General features: G+C 51.2%; 1 protein-coding gene across 4 annotated transcripts in view; it reads right to left on the reverse strand.

Moving 5' to 3' along the window:
- Window positions 1-4,378: 4,378 nt before the first annotated feature.
- The window catches only part of ZFAT (zinc finger and AT-hook domain containing), a 220,908-nt gene continuing 208,346 nt past the window's right edge, over window positions 4,379-16,940 (reverse strand). For 3 of the 4 annotated variants that reach the window (XM_032254175.1, XM_032254165.1, XM_032254180.1), the window contains one exon: window positions 4,379-5,296. In XM_032254175.1, the coding sequence (XP_032110066.1) occupies window positions 5,057-5,296 (240 nt within the window). In that variant the 3' untranslated portion in view covers window positions 4,379-5,056. The remainder of the gene's footprint in view (window positions 5,297-16,940) is intronic. The other variant, XM_032254198.1, reaches the window with a different exon arrangement.

A 16,940-nucleotide genomic window follows, 5' to 3' on the forward strand; every position in this document is an offset into this window, starting at 1 on the left:
CCACCGTTCTTCTTTTTTTTTTTTTTTTTTTTTCTGAGACAGAGCCTCGCTCTGATGCCCAGGCTGGAGTGCAGTGGTGCAATCTCTGCTCACTGCAACCTCTGCCTCCCGGGTTCAAAGGATTCTCCTGGCTCAGCCTCTTTAGTAGCTGGGATTACAGGTGCCTGCCACCACACGTGGCTAGTTTTCGTATTTTTAGTAGAGACAGGGTTTCACCATGTTGGTCAGGCTGGTCTCGAACTTCTGACCTCATGATCCACCCACCTCTGCCTCCCAAAGTGCTGGGATTAGCCACACTTCTTTACAGAGTGCCAGCTGATAGGCTTCTAGATATGCCTGGACTGGGTGGACTCTGTTAATTATCACAGTCAATAACGCTGTGACCTACACGGGACGAAGCAGGGTGAGCGCCCTTCCTCCAGGCCCTGCAGAATCTGTCTCTTGAGGCCAGCTGCCCTCCACGTACCCGCATGTGGCCTAAGTGTTCACAGCAGTTCTGTCACTTGCAACTCCTTTATCAGTTTCACCTGGCCCATCACACTCTCCTGGGGCCAAGGCTGCTGTCTGGGGCATCTCTCTGTGACCAACAGGTCTGATTCTGGATGCTCAGGAAAGAGGTGCAGAATGGAAGGATCGCGAGAAGCGGAGGCAGTGGGGGGCCCCTCTCTCTAGCCTGGCTCCCCCATGGCCTCCGGCCTGACACAGACTTCTTCTGTCTACACAGACCTTTCTTCTCCCTTTTGTCTGCTTTGTGATAGTTAATAAACCAAACCACCACTGCCTTCTTAGCCTGCAGGAAGTTTAACAACTGTTATCTACCACAAACCACCGAAGCCTTAAATTGCAGCAGGAATGGTGACAGTGATGGATTAGGATTTTTAAAATCAAAACCAAACATGTCCCCGTCATGGCTAAGAGAAGGGCTGAGTTGACTTAAAAATAATGTACTTAGGAAATTTTGTGGTGCATGCTAAATGAAGTCTCCCCCTCAGCACTTTCTCCCGCTCCTCCAGCAGAGTGTTAGTCTACTTAATTGATTCCCAAAGATTTCCCACCACGACCTCAAACTATTCCCACTGTGGGGAGACTGATGGAATCCTGGATTTCATCCAAGGCCAGGATGGGCAGTTCATTTCGAATTTTAAAGGGGGTGGAATGGGGAGATGGATTTGAAATCAAATGGTCCTTTTTCTCCAGCCTTAGAAGATGGAACTGAAGAACAAGGGGAAAATCATCAGTGACAACACTTAATGCATTTTAAATACTTATTACCAGAAAAATTAATTTGTTAAATTAGCCCCATAGATACAGGTTACTCAGAGCAACTAATGCGTCTCAAACTTGCTGCTGCACAGCCAAGTCGCAAGGTCACGTTCATGTTTGAGCACAAATAAGTGGGGCAGGAGCCTCCCCTCAGCCCCAGAGGCGGTGCTGAGCACATCACAAACACTACCCCAGTAATTCTCTCTAACACTACGGTTATTTGATAAACGTCTACATCTACGCACTGGGTGAGAACACCCACCTCTCCATGCTGTCCTGAGAAGTGAATACTGAGTGAACAGAAGTTTCTTTGTAAGCCCCAATGCACAAGAAGTGCTGGTGTCTTACAGCAATTGTTGTCTTATCACCCCCTTGGCTAGTGGGGGAGAGGTGGCCCAGGCTGCCCATGCTGACACACCTGCTACAGTGAGGTCAGGCCAGGTCCGTGCTGCCTGGGCTTCAGGTCTTTAATTCCCCTTCCTCAGTAAATGAGAGCCTGGAGGCCAGTCACATGACAGAGGCAAAGCCCATCCACGTGTGAGATGGGTGTCATCTGTGAAGGTGCATCTGTGGGAAGCACCAGGGCTCTTCCAGGGCACCAGCTGAATGCTGCCTCGACCTCCTCCCCAGCCCAAGTGTTACAGAGCACTCCTGACTGCTCCCCGTCTCCTGCCTCCACCTTGTCTCTGACCTTGGGCCAGCCCTGGGACTCTTAGACTTCTGCTCACACTCGACCATGTGGCCTTGGGCTTCGGCTCCCTGTAGCCGACCTGGCATCTCACCTCTGTCCTCCATATCTTGGGCCCGCGCTGCCTTCCTGGCGTCAGGGCTGATAGACAGGGAGGCAGCACAGCACAGAGAGGGTGAGAAGTGCCTGCAGGAACAAGAATGTCATGCCTGTGTTCAAGTCCCAGATGCTTCACTTTCTAGCCTCAAGTGTCCCCCAACACGGGTTACTTACTGAGCCTCCATCTTCTCAGCTGTAAAAGCAAGAGAAGGGCTGGCAGGAGGCACGTTGGTTATGAGTGCAGATACTGCTTGGGCTCAATTCCTGGTTCTGCCACTTCCCGTGTGACCTCGAGCAAGTTACTTAAACTCCTGGTGCTAAGAGTTCCCATCAATAAAATTCTAACAATAGCACTAAGCTCACTGGGTCCCTGTGATGAGAACACCCATACTCCCTGCGTAGATTAAGCTCTCTAGAAGAGCCAGTGTTCAGTCTTATGAAGATACAGGTGGACAGGAAGTCTGAATAGGAAGCTGCTCATGAAAGAGCCTCGAATGGTATCTGGCACACAATAGGTACTTAACACACATTCTAAAACAGAGGGTAGAGAATTCAGCCTTTCAGCACCTGCTTTCACCTTACCGGACACAAAAAAACACCAGGGGTCAAAAAGTACCTGAGAACAACAGCCAAGGGGGTTGGGAGCATGAGAAGCTCCATCTCACAGTCACATGAACCAACCACTGGCTGAGAAACTTCCCCCCTGAGCCCAGCATCAGCTCCCTAGGAAAGAACTGTGGAGAACCAGCCCTCCTGCCTGCCCTACCCACACACCGGCCAGGCCTGGCCAGCCAGGACCACTAGGAATGCCTCAGCTTCCAGCTTTTCCTCGTAATCCAAGGGGGTGGGAGGGGAAGGTGAGGACACAGGGTCTGTGTCCAGGCAGGGCAGGCTCCGCACTCAGGCTGCACAGAGCACAGAGCACACTCAGGGAGTCCTCCCAGACCACCTGCATGTCTGCCCCTTCTCACTACCTTATGCCCTTAAGGGAGGAGTCTGAGGGATACTCTTGCTTAAGACCCCCATGCCAGAAATACAAGCAATCTGTGACATTTCCAGAGTGTGGGCCAGGACTCTGCTAAAAGCTTCAGCACCTTCACTCATTTAATCCTCTTAATCATCAGGAGTCAGACCCATTTCAGAGATGGGCAAGCTAAGGCTGAGAGGTCTGATGGCATGGCAAGGGCATGTGGATAAGAAGTGACAGCAGGGTTTGAGCTCAGGTCCTCAGCCTGTGACCCGGCACTGACCCATCTCAATGCAGACCGCACTGATGCATGAGCAAGATGTCTCCTTCTAGAGAACCACCCTAACCTCCTCACACTTCCCTTCCTCTATCAAAGGCCACTGCCTCCCCCAGAGTTTACAGAGTAAAATCCACATCCACCATTTCGAATCCCTGCTCTTCTAGGATCTGGCCTCGACTGATCTTTCTGCCCTTTGCTTTAGAGTTGCCCCCAGAAAAACACAAATGCCCATGGCTCAGGTCCATCTCCCATCTGCCCACCCCAGGGCTCACTGTGACTCTTCTTTGGAATTCCCTTCCCACTCCCTCCCACACCAATCTCTGATGTGCAAAGCCCATCTGGGTTCCCAGGCCCTCCACCGGCGAAGCTTTCCCTAGCTCACCCCAAGCCAGCAGGTTCTCCCTCTTCCTTGCTTAAGGCAAGGAGTCACTTTCCTACTTGAATCAAAGCAGCAGCTTTCAAGCTTCTCCTGGGAGGTGACCTCAGGCCCTGCCGGGGTGAGGTGAGAGGGCTGGTAACAGAGAGAAAGTGAATTCTGCCCTCTTCAACAGGTCGGCTATTCTTTTACTTGCTTCTATGCCTGCATCAGATTTCATTGCAAGAAAGGGCTCTCAGAGGAAATAAATCTTGACCTCAGGGTGTCAGATGTTGGTGAGGATGTCAAGACACCCCAGGGCTGGGCTGGGTGTAGTGGGACTCAACTCAATATCCCCACAATGCTGTGCACAGAGCAGGAGCTGCAAATGTCGAGCTACCAGGCTAGAAACCTTGGTCAAATAGCCCTGTGCGAGGAAGCTTCTGATGGTCAGCGTATTGCTCCTTCCAAATACGCAGTGGAGAAGACACTGCCACTTCTCGGCTGGCAGCAAACCAAATGCTGGGTGCCAGGAAATGGATGGTGAGGTCACTAACCTCCAAAAGTTTCAAAAATAAACCTAAATGCAGAGGAAAGAGCATCATCGTCTGCATTTTAAGGGCCTGGGTTTGGATGAGGGTCCTTCTGAGTGGGCCCCAAATCCAAGATTTCAAACTGGGAAGGGGATATTTAAGCCATCCAGCCTTACTGAGGGAAGCAAAGCACTCAGACGGGAAATGTTTATATCCATCCACCTCACCTCCTTAGAATGGGAGGTGAACAGTGAACTAGTGCATTTATTTTAAAAGCGCAACAATTCCAGGATGGTAGGACGAGGCCCTGTGACGGGGTGAATTTACTTCACTTGATACCAAGAGCCCTCGATGTTCAGGGAAGTGGGACTTTGTAGACAAAGCCAGGACAATTCCCCTACCCCCATCCCCCCAGCAGTGATTCGAAAACCATAAGGTTGCTTTCTGGGTCATGGCTGTCTCCCTCTCACCCGACTGCAAAGCGGCCGCAGATGAACATTTGGCACCTAGATGAGGGTCAAGGAGCTGGGACTGTGATGCAGGGAAGATGCTGAGCGGGGTGGGAGTCTCTGAATCCTGAAGCAAGGGCTGAAGGTGTGCACATGTGTGGGGGGCTGGTGCTAACGTCTTTTGGGAAGCAGATGATGAGTGTTAGGGGGTGTCTATGCTGGGGACAGGGTCCTGTGACGTTGCTGGTGATGCTGACTGCCTTGCCTACCCCAAGTTGGATGAGGAGAGTCCCATCAGGCTGCCTGGCAGGGAGGGCAAAGGAGAGCACCATTCTGTGGGCTGGGCAGGCAGGGCGGCCTCCCCACCCTAGGTGCCTGCAGAGCCTGGCAGCCCCACGCTGTGGCCGTCCGATGCCACATGTCTAGAGTTCCTGGGCCGGCTGCTCCAAAGCCTGCTCCTCCCCTGGCCGCATGGCCTCCTGCACGTAGACGATGAACTCCGAGGCCTCCCCGCCCTGTGTGTAGACAGTCACCGTCTCAATGCCCTCCACCTCGTCGGAGGACACCACCAGGTGGTGCTGCTCGGCCAGCTCCACGGACGCTTGCTGGACGGTCTCCTGGATCATGACCGTGTGGTTGGAGCTGGGCTCCTCCTCGGTGACCTGTGGGAGGAGGGCAGGAGAAAGGTCACTCAGGGCCCACTTCCAGGTCCAAAGTAACAAACTACAGCTTAGGAGCAGCCAGCGCACTGCAGGAGGCTGTCCACTTTCCACGGATCCTCTCTACGAGGCTGTGCTTGCTCTCATGCCCATTTTACAGGTGAACAGAGCAAGGCTCAGCAATGTAGGGCAACCTGCCCCCAACTGTGGCAAATGTTTCTGGATGCCATGCTGCTTCCCGGGGCTTCCAGCAGGTGCGTGGTTACCTAGAGTATGAGGGTTGGAAAGCATTGTGGGGGTTATTTATGCAAGTGTCAGGGGTTGTGGGGTGCTCCTGGAAGTTTATAGCTGGTCCATCTGTCAGTGATAAAGGCACTAGGTCCATCCAGGGCTCTCTGCCTTCCCACACTCAGGAAGCTCGCCTCTGTGTGAAGATCTGTATCATACTAGGAAGGAGCAGATGTCCAGCAGGCCTGATTTTCCCCAGGTGTCATCCGTCCATCGACACTAATGCCTCAACTATTTGGGGAAGGCCTGCTGGTGGAAACTCACTGCCACAGGGCTGGACAGGAGAGTCTTCTGGGTGTCCGCCAGGGAACAGGACCTCATGGATTCTATGGCCAGGCCTTTCTCTGAAGCTCCAAGCTGCCAGGCTCCAGGCAAGACCAAATGCCAGCTGGCGCTAATGCCCCACATCCCCAATGCTGCCAGCTCCGGGCTGTTTGTAAATAATAACTGTCTTTGATCTTGAGAAACAAAAGATATGAAGTTGAGACCTTAGAGCAGTAAAAACAATGAACGGCTAGAAACTAACACGAGAAGAAAGCAAAGGGCCTGGAACTGTCCAGCTGGGGGATAAGAGAGTCTTCAGATTACAGAGAGGTGCCAGGAACACCCCTTCATTTCCAGGTGAGTCTGAATGGCAGGAAGGAAAGCTTTGTCCTGCACTTACTGGGCTTGGGGCATCAGTTCCACCATTTTTAAGCTCTGAGGCCTGGGCAAGACACTTCCCCACAACCTTCAGTTTACACATCTGCAAAATGGACCAAAATGTGTTCTTCAGAGGATTCCTGGGAGAATGGAAGGAGATTTTATATGCAAAGTGGGTGCTCAATAACAGCACTGACCTTTCAATCCCTTCACTCATACATTCAACCACTTTTTTTTTTTTTTTGAGACAGGCTCTCTTGCCCAGGCTGGAGTGCAGTAGTGTGATCTCAGCTGATTGCAACCTCCGTCTCCTGGGCTCAAGCCATCCTCCTGCCTCAGTCTCCCAAGTTGCTGGTACTATAGGTGTGTGCCACCACACCTAATTAATTTTTGTATTTTTGGTAGAGACAGGATTTTTCCACATTGCCTAGGCTGCTCAAACTTCTGAGCTCAAGTGATCCACCCACCTCGGCCTTCCAAAGTACTGGGATTACAGACATCGGCCACTGCTCCTGGCCTCAACCACACTTTTTAAAATACTTGCTGCTGCCTGGAAGGTATTCTAGCATGTCAAGCATTCATTCTTTCACTCCACAGAAGCTTTGTCACCCTACCAGGTACCAGTAGATGGCAAGCTCCACAAGGGCAGGACCATGTCTGCCTGCTCACAGCTGTTTCCCCAGAGCCAAGCTTAATGCCTGGCACTCAGCACGTGCTCAGTACTTGCTGACTGATGATCCACTAGGCGCCAGATGCTAAGAAAACCACAGTCCTCTGAGGAAGCTGAGTCTCAGGAGGCAGGCACAGGGCACAGTGAATGATTGTGCTGTGGAGTAGCTGGGCTCCTGCAGGGGTGGCCTGTGCAGGTGTTGAGGTCCTAGGGGAGGCATGGGGATGGGGTCCAGGCAGACTGGAGAGCAATGACTCCCAGGAGGTGTAGGGATGGCAAGTCGGCTTGGACAGCCTCCATGAAGTCCCACTCGCAACATGTCTGGGTCCTTTCCTGGCCTGCAATTGGCATTGGGTGGCCTCCTACTCCCTGCCTCTTCTGACTCTGCTCTCTCTGGGGAGGGTCCAACTGACTTGGAAGGTCTCATCCTGAACCTGTGATTATTCCAGTCTCTGTGAGTGAGAAGGGCTGTGTCAACAGGTGGGGCATGTTTAATTCCGAGAGAAAAATGGAAAAGGTTCCTCCGGGGTGGGCTCCAGAGGTTCCAACATTATGGATTGGAAAGAACTTTTGATTTGGACTGATAGAATTCCCCCAGAGCTGGAGAGCTATTCTGAGTGGAAACTGTCAGTACATTTAGACTGATTTGCTGTTTTAGAGTGAACTGAGACCTGTTTTTAGTTCTTTTCCTATTTGTTTCAATTTCATTTAACTGGGAAAACATACCATGAACCAGGATTTTAGAAGTAAATATTGATTTATTTCACTTTGCAAGAGAGAACCTGATAGAAAATTGGGGAAAGGGGAGGGAATGCACAGCTAATCTTTTCTCCTTTTACCTGTCAGTAAATGCGACACAAGGAAGGGTGGGGGGGATGGGGATGGTTGACGCCCAGGTCCCCAGGGCCTCACATGTGCAAACAAGCCCTCCACACTCCGGTAAACAGACCACACACAATACAGAGAGGCCAACCCATCCATGAGCTGTAACGCAGGCTCTGGGTCATGGCACCATCATGTGGACATACTGTCACCGAAGCTAAGCCTAAAGAGGACAGTGACTCCTTCACTGACAGAAATTTTCCACTAGCTGAAAACTTCCACCCTTTAAAAACTCTAACCCCACAATGTCCAAGTCCTGACAGTGGCTGAAATCACTGCCAAGGACAAGGAGAACCACGCCAGGGACAGGCTTTTCAGGAGCAGAGGCTGTAGCTTCCTGTCCCCTGGCAGCACAGGGGACACATTCCAAGTTCTCAGGACCAGCCCCAGGAGGAAGCAGGAGGTCCCCAGCTGGCCTGACATCACAGAGGAGGCCAGTGTACCTGACCTGAAGGTACACAATGTGCTAATAACTCTGCAGCACCTGAGGACTGCTTCTTGGACAGTGGCATTGGCCACAGAGGGTCTGTGGTGGGAAAAGGCACCACAGGGAGAAGAGAGTGAGCAAAGAACAGGTGCGTGCCCTACAGACCCGCCAAGGCCACTGGCCACCTCCTTGTCACCAAACCCACTGGGCAGAGTCCCGTCTTCACCCTTCGAGTGATCTCTTCCATTTGGCATGAGATGCCCTCTTCACTGCTTCCACCTTTGAGCTTGCCAGCACTGGTCTCTGTGCCAGACTGCAGGGTCGCTCACTGCTCTTCTCTTTCTGCCCACAACAAAGCCTGGAGGATTCCTGGGTCTCCCACCTTGACTTCTTCTCTGGACCCCTGGGCACTTTCAGTCCCGGCTGAGCCAGGCTGCAGCCACCAGTCCTGAACTCCAGATCACACCTCCATCTCCAAGTGGGAAGCAAACTCAGGGGTGTCTGTCAAACAATGTCTGAATAGGGCTGCGCAAAAGTCACAGGAGAGAAGGCATTTGGGGGAGAAGCGGCAGGTGAGGCCTGAAATGAAGTTTGCAGGTGGATCTTGAAAAGCCTTGATCATCAGCTGAGAGACTGAGACTTCATTTTACAAAGGAAGGCATTAGAAGTTTTCAAAGAAGGGCCCTGTGTCATCCAATCTGACATTTATGAATCAAAACTTGCCTAACATGAGAAGACTTTCTGAGAAGTAGGCTTCTCTCATTATCCCTCTAAGTATTTACATTTACTTGCCTGTAATATCTTTTCTAACCATTCAATCTATGTAAAGATAACCTTTCTCCCATATTTTGTTTTTTCATTTTCCAGCCTCCAGGATTTGTCCAACAGAATCACCACGAAATTCACCCACTGCTAATTAACAGAGTACAAAAAAAGTTTCCCAACATCATCCTTTGGGCTTAATTCACCAGAAAAAGTGATGGCGGCAATGGCAATGTGTATTTCACAAGTCCTGCAAAGAGCAGGCTTCCTGGTGTGCACAGACGCATGCTGCTGCCCTGTCGTGTTACTGAGCCTCTGAGACATGCAGGGTTCCTGAAGGTCGCCCGCAGCCTGCCGTTGGGCCTCCTTTACACTCTCTTGAGTGTTCATGAGTGGCTCTGCTGGCCCTGCAGACGCTGCCCACACAGATGTCCACATCACAAAAAGCTAATATGTAGAGAAGATGCTTTACAGAAGGGGTTCATAAGGCTTTCTGCAAAGAGTACACTCCCTTTGTGCATTTTGTGGTATATGATCATACTGTTTGCTTCTATACAGTTTTTACAAACAAGGCACCTCCTTCCTTGCTCCCACAGCACCCAGTATCCACCCAGCCACTTGTAGTTTACTGAACACTCTCCCACGCCTTGTCCCTATCCTTTACACGCAATGTCTCATGCGTGGGCATTTGTGTCCCCATTCTATAAATGGGGACACTGAAGCTCCTACTGGCCTGGTAACTCAAGTCAAATAGCCAGAAAGTAGCAAAAGCTCGAACTTAGTCTGGCTGGTATGATTAAATTATCACTCTTTTCTCCTCCTGATTAGTCTCAGGCTGGCTGTAGAACTCTCAACCACTCTTTGTTCAAAATGATCACTCTAGTAGCTTAATCTATTAGCACAGGCTTAAAATTGTTCTCCACAACAGAAATAATATGGCTTTCACGGTGTCATTATCCCCTGAGATGGGTACTCCATTTTCCCCAATTGCTGTATCTAACACATCTATGAGATGAATTATTAGCAGCATAGATGGCTTAATAGAAACACTTAACCCCTGGGACGCACAGACTGTTCACGGAATCAGGCACTGCATTCTGCTGTTCTGCTGCCTCCAGTGTTCGGGTGTCTGGACGGGATCACTGTCAGGACCGGTACGTTGCTGGGCTCTCTTCATGCCAAAGGGCAGCTTTCCCTGGAGACCCCATGTCTTCCTTGGCCTTAACCCGTCATCATCCATTTATCCAGCAAATGCCGACAGAGACTCCGCTGTGTGCCAGGCAGCGGCTGTGGCTCTGACTGCCTAGCTGTCTTGCTTTTCTTCTGCCCCTCTGCCTGTTCTGCCTTCTCCGGCTCCTCTAGCTCCTCTCCTCACTTTCTTTGTAAAAACCCATTCCTCGAAGCTTAAGCTTTCTCCCGCCAACACATAAGAAAATCCCAGAAGTTCCTCCAGCTCAGGAAACTCTCTTTAAGGAATGTGGGTCCTGCATTGCTTCCACAGTGCTCCCAGGGTGGCCTGAGGGGCCAGTGCACAGGGCTTTTACCTCCCATCTCTGCACAGATCTCTCCCGAAGCAAGCACAGTGCTGGCTCCTCCTTGTCCAGCCCAGTGCCACAGTCTTGGCAGGCACATAGTAGGTAGGTGTTGGTGATTTAGGCTGGTACAAAAGTAAATGCAGTTTTTGTTTGTTTTTGAGATGCAATTTTGCTCTTGTTGCCCAGGCTGGAATGCAATAGCGTGATCTCAGCTCACTGCAAACTCCGCCTCCCACATTTAAGCGATTCTCCTGCCTCAGCCTCCTGAGTAGCTGGGATTACAGGTGTGCACCACCACGCCTGGCTAATTTTTGTTATTTTTAGTAGAGACGGGGTTTCTCCATATTGGTCAGGCTGGTCTTAAACTCCTGAACTCAGATGATCCGCCCACCTTGCCTCCCAAAGTTCTGGAATTACAAGTGTGAACCACCGCACCCGGCCAGTAATTGTGATTTTTGCACCGACCTATAGCTCTGGACCTTCCCAGGTGTAGAACCTGGAGGTGATGACCAAGAAAACCGTCTGGAGCAGCCACAGACTCCAGGGCCAGCTGTTGTCTGCCCTTGGTTCAAACTCTGTCTGGTAGGAGCCCCTTCGATGATCTGAAAGTAGGGAAGATGGTGTATCTCTATGGAGGAGAGTCGCTTTGGCTCTGAAAGTCTCAAAGGTCCAATCACCTTATTCTATGGAAGAGAAGTCAAGGCTCAGAGAAAGTAAACTGCCGAGTGTCACGCTGCTGGAAGTAGAGCAGATTTTCGAGCTCTGGTCTGCAAAGCTCCCGGCCTGTACCAGGCAACTTCACATTAAGCCACAAAACACTTTGGTTCCGGGAGAACACAGCCAGGATGTCCAGCATGGCACCCAGGCAGGGGCGAACAGCAAGTAGGCTTTCCCTGGAGTAACAGTGCTGTGTATAACAGCAGTAATAATTATTTTGAGACACGGTGTCACCCTGTCACCCAGGCTGGAGTACAGTGATGCAATCACAGCTCACTGCAGCCTCAAACTCCTGGACTCAAGAGTTCCTCCCACCTCAGCTTCCAGAGCAGCTGGGACCCTCCCTGGAATTACTGAATGAACAAAGAAAGCGGTAAACACAAGATGATGATGATGATGATGATGATGGAGTCACATGAGGACAGATCTAAGGCTGTGAGATTACACTCTGGAATAAGAAGTGTTTGTTGGGGGTCAGGTGCTGTGTGAAGCAGTTTACATGTATTAGGTACTCAGTCTTCACAGTGCCCTAAGAAGTCTTAGTGTCCCAGATTTAGAGGAGAGGGGGACCCAGGGGAGGCTGACAAGCTGCCCTGGGGGCCTCTGCCACCCACTGGGTCCTGAGGAGTTACATGCAGGCTGCGGCCCTGCTCTGTAGACCTTTGAGCCTGCTGGCCACAGCAGCCAGGTCACTGTGCACAGCTCTGGGCTTGGCCAAGCCGGAGGCTGCAGTGTCAGGGTCCACATGATCTTTCTGATTCTCCCACTGGTCTCCTGCATTTGACCCTGACTTTTTTCATATCTCTCTTTCCTCTCTAATGAGAAGGCACTGCTCGACTCCTCTGTCAAATTACCCTCTGCCTGGGAAACACAGTCTCAGAAACACCCAGAAGCTGGCTGAAGCAGGAAGGACAACCCCTACCCGCCTGACATACGTTTTCTGGAATCCTTGACACTGAGAGGGAGGTGTCTTGCCAAACAGGAAGGTCATGGGAAAGGCAGTGGCCCATGGGGACACTTGACCTTAGCGTATAACCTGGCCCACAGCCTCTGAAACCCAATCCCCTAACATAGCTCCTTTTGTGTCAGAGGCTGCACCAACATCCCTCCCCAGGACACTAAAACAGCCCCGAGACACATCAAAGGACATCAAAATATGACAAACAAAGACTCATTAAGAGGACAGAGCGCTGCATCCCATGGCTGAATCCCACAGAGGCACCAATGAAAAAGGAGAAATATTCTTACTAGCTGGGTATTTAAAGCAACAATTTTTTAAACTGCTGGTGGAACATGATAAACAACACAAATTTACATCACAGCTTTCAAAACACTGTGCAAAGAGCCTCGTGGTCCTTGAGTCCCCCCATGCCTGCACAGAGGGCCTTGGAGCGCATTCCTGTTCAGTCCTGACAGGGTGCTGGAACTTCCAGGGTTTCATCAGACCACGCGGAACCTACCAAATTATTAGAACTTAGCTCTCAACACATAACTGAGTGATGAATAAAGGAATTTAAAATAAAACTGTTGGCCCTAAAACAAAACACCAGAATGACAGGGGGGTGGCATCAGTTAACTTCGTATTGGGTTTGCAACCCTTTGGAACAAAGCTGCCACCATTGCAGCTGCCTTTAGATGCTGCCCACATTCCCAGTGCCCTCCCGCAAGCCTGTGCCCTCCATCAGGCACTGGGAGGAAGATGAACCATCTTTGCTTAAGGAATTCCAGCTGGGGGGTCTCTTTAGGACAGGAATCAGCCTTTATGTTTTTCAGGAAAAAGAAACTCCACCGTCATCTCTGCCACCACCACCAGGAGGTCATTTTGCTTCGGGCATCCTTCACGTTTCAAATCCATTTGTAAATAAATTGAACCAGGTTCCTGTTTATTAAACCACGTCTCGGAGAACAGCCCTCTCGCAGATATCATTAATGTCCCTGAAAGGGAAGGCACCTGTGGCTGTGGCTCAGGAAACAAATAGAGAAGCCCCTCTTTCTTCTCTTGTTGGCATGCCTGTTGTTCTTAGGATCAGTTTTCAGAACCTGCTGGGAGGCAGCCCCAGACCCCGACCCGGCCTTCCGCACTTCAGGGGAAGCAGGCAGAATGCATAAGGCCACCAGGAGAACACAGCCACTGTCACGATCATCACCACAGAGAATGTGGTGAGCACCATGATGAGATCAGGCATGGGAGAGGCAGTGAGGCGAAGACAACAGCCGATTGAAGACTAGATGCAGGCAGTGTGCACAGGGGTGGGGGGGCGTGGGTGAGGGTTTGCTATGTACATGCACATGCCTATGCAGGAATATGGGTGTGCATATGTAGATATCCATGCTTATGTGCAGATTTATGGGTGTGTTGATACATGAATATTGTGCACATATGTGCATGTGATAAGTGCGTGTGCATGTTCACAGGTATGGGCATGGCCCTCACTATGCTTGTGTACCTCCATCTTTAAATCTCAGCAAACGCCTGCAGGTAGAATAAATCTCTCCTTGCTCACCCTTCCTTTTCTTCTTTCTCTTCTGTAGCCTGTGACACTACTTGCTCCCTGGTTTACAGTCACTTCTCATAATGGCCCAAACAGGTAAACCCCTCCAAGCTTACAGAGTGTTTGTGGATCCCATGCCTCCTCTCATTCTCACAGAGCCCTGTGAGGAAGGCAGCATAGAGGGGATTCCCAGTGCATCCCTTTGAGAAGCGGTGGCTCAGAAAGTTGATGTGAGCCCTTCAGCTAATAACAGGTGATTCTGGAATTTGAAGCCCACAGCCTTCTGTGTAACAGTCACGGCTTCCTCCAACCTTCAAAACAAAGCCCAAGCTCCCCTGTTGGATGGGCAAAGCCCTTCCTGCCTGGCTCCTTCTCCCACACTCAATCTTGGTTCCTGAACACACACGCTTTCTGCCTCTGAACTTCCAACTGTGTTGGTCTGCCACCTTTTCCCAAAGATCCCTTCTTGTTCTTGAGAACTCAGGTCCATGCCCTCTCCTCCAGGAAGCCCCCCCCGGCTCCCTGAGCCAGTGCCCCCTTATAACACTGTGCTGACTCCTGCTACACACCAGTGCCACTGGATCCAGCCATCACACTATGCCACACTAAGGAGGCGCAACCTGTGTCGTGCTCTCCCTCGCCTTCCTGGCAAATGGTGAACAGTGAATGCTGCTTCTCCAATGAGTCACTGGGATGAAGAGCGCACAGTGAAAGTCTTGCTCAAATCACCACCAGATGAGGCACAGCTGAAGAGGAGGGAAGACGCCCCACCAGGGCTTGGACCCCCGCATTGAGCGACCACAGGAATTAGAGTGTTAGTTAGAGAGGAAATGCAGCAAGCCCCATTGAGGGGCAGCTCAGGCACAGGTTCCAGGGGGACTTCTAAGGAAGAGTGGAGTTCTGACTTCGGGGGGCCCCTAGTGGCCCGTAGTGCTGCTTGATGGGGCCCTCCTATGGGTAAACAGCCCCCTATGTTGAGCATTCGGCAGCCTTCATGCTAATGAAGTTGGCAGATGGGCAGGTTGGGGAAAGTTTGCTGGAGCCAGAAGTGACTGGGAAAGCAGAAGATGGATAGAAAACAAGGTTAACACAGGGAACAGATGTGTAGGGCTGGTGTCTGTGCTGAGCTGCTGGACTAGAAAGCTGTCACTCTCCTCAGGTGGAGTTAGGAACGTAACATCAGTACTTGGTTTGCAAGACAGATAGAGGCAGCCTCTGTGTTCAGACACCACTAAGAGGTGGGTCATTTGTTGAATAAGCCATCTCTGAAAGCCACCCACTCTCTGCTTTGGAGTGTCACATCTCTCATAGGCTGAATTCCCATATGTACTTCTTCAGACAACTTCTGGGCTCTCTCTTCTGTCCACTGAGAATTTGGCATGTGTCAGATGCTCTGGTAGAGGCTGGAAACAGAACCATGAGGCCAGATGCAGTTCCTGTGCCCAGCAGGCTGCAGTCCAGGGGAGAAAAGGACAGGGGCCGTGTCCGGGATTGCCAGGGTTGGGGGAAGGTGGGGTGGGAAGCAGCTGGTGGCCGGGATGGTTTCTTGAAGATGATGACCCTGGTCTTGAACACTGTGGGATTCCTAGGAGTCCAAAGAATGGGGAGGAGGTGTAAAGAGATGGGGAAAGCACCAGGCAGAGGAAACGGCTAGACAGATCCAATGAAATTCAGTATTGCCAGAGCATAGAGCAAGTCGGGGGTCGCGGTGGGGAAGAGATGAAACAAAGAGGAAAAAAAAGACTAGAAAGACCATCAGAACCCGGATCATGAAGGATCTTACAGGAATTTAGTCTGTCTCTAAAATTAATGGGTGCCTCTCTATTAGACAGGAGGCGCCTAATCAGAGACCCAAGCTCATTCTCCTGGAATGTAGGAGGGGGCTGCGGGGAAGAGGAGGCAGAAAGCCTGGAGGCAGGGAGCCAGGGACAGTTTGGCATCCTGTGAACATGAGAAGAAGGCACAGGGTGGGAGCTGGCAGAGCAGCCTCTATGGTCTATCTACTGCCACACCCATTCCCCCTAACCCATTCCAGGAGGCTCTTAAGCCCAATGCTCAATGGGCCTGCCCTCTTCCAGAGTCCAGTGACCGCCACCCTGGCCAGGCCCGACCCTCACAGCTCAGTCTGCACCTTGCTCAGCCTCTGCAGCCTCCAGCCCTCCCTTGCTTCTTTCCTGGGCCACTTTGTTCCCTTGCCCCACAGCATAGCTCCCTCCTAAGTGTCCTCCCTCCTCCCTGGCTGCTCCCTCGGCATCTCCACAGCATCATCTATCTCCACTTCTGTACCCCTAAGTGGCATATGGCCCGAGTGTTCAGCCCTGGGAGGGCTCTTCTCTCTCCACATCCCCTCCTTCCATCATATCGGCCAAACTCGTGACTTCAAATATTGTCTTCAGCCTGATGACTCCCAAATTTATGTCCAGACCAAACCTTTTCACTGAAATGTGAATGTGCATAGCATATTTCCTACTAGACATATCCATGTCAGTGTCAAATAGTCATTTCCAAGTTAACAAAGCCAAACTAGTGGGAACTAGTCACTTCCCATCCACCCAATTGTTCCTCCCTACTCTGTCCTCTTCTCGGTAGCAGGCACCACCATCCACCCATCTTCTCAAAGCAAAGGCGCAGGCATCAGCCCTGATTCAGCTCACACACACTCCACGTACAAAGCACTGCGGGACCAGTCAGCTCCACCGTGACATGCAGGCCAGAGCGCTCCAGTTCTCCCCTCCCCGCAGGACTACCCCGGCCAGGCCAAGCTGCTTCTCACTCTAGGTCTGACCCCAAGAGCCCTTAAGTGACTTCTTAGTTATGTGGATCAGCATAAAAGTCGGTGCCTCAGTTTACCACCTAATGCCACAAATACAGATGGGAGACACAGAATCTGGGAGTAGTGCCTGTGAAAAAGATCCACGGGTTTGAGGTGGCACCAAGATCAATGTGAGTGAATGGCGAGCGTGGCCGCTGTAAAAGGCAGCTTAGAGTTTACTGAAATGAGGGACAAAGTCCCATCCTAATCTCTTCCAACTGCGGTCAGCTTCGGGCTTCCCCTGGAGTCTATGTCTGGGTTCAATCACGAAGAGGACTAAAGATGCATCAGTCAACATTCCAAGAAGGCTGACCAGTCTAGAAAAAAAAATGGCTGGGGTACTTGAAGATGTCTGGTCTAGAGAATAGAAGAGACAGGGCCCAAAAGATGCCTGTGCCTTCAAATACACAAGGGGCTGTC

The sequence above is a fragment of the Sapajus apella genome, unplaced genomic scaffold (genome assembly GCF_009761245.1).
Source record: "Sapajus apella isolate SASKATOON/1434 unplaced genomic scaffold, GSC_monkey_1.0 scaffold3, whole genome shotgun sequence".
NCBI classification, from domain to species: Eukaryota; Metazoa; Chordata; class Mammalia; order Primates; family Cebidae; genus Sapajus; species Sapajus apella.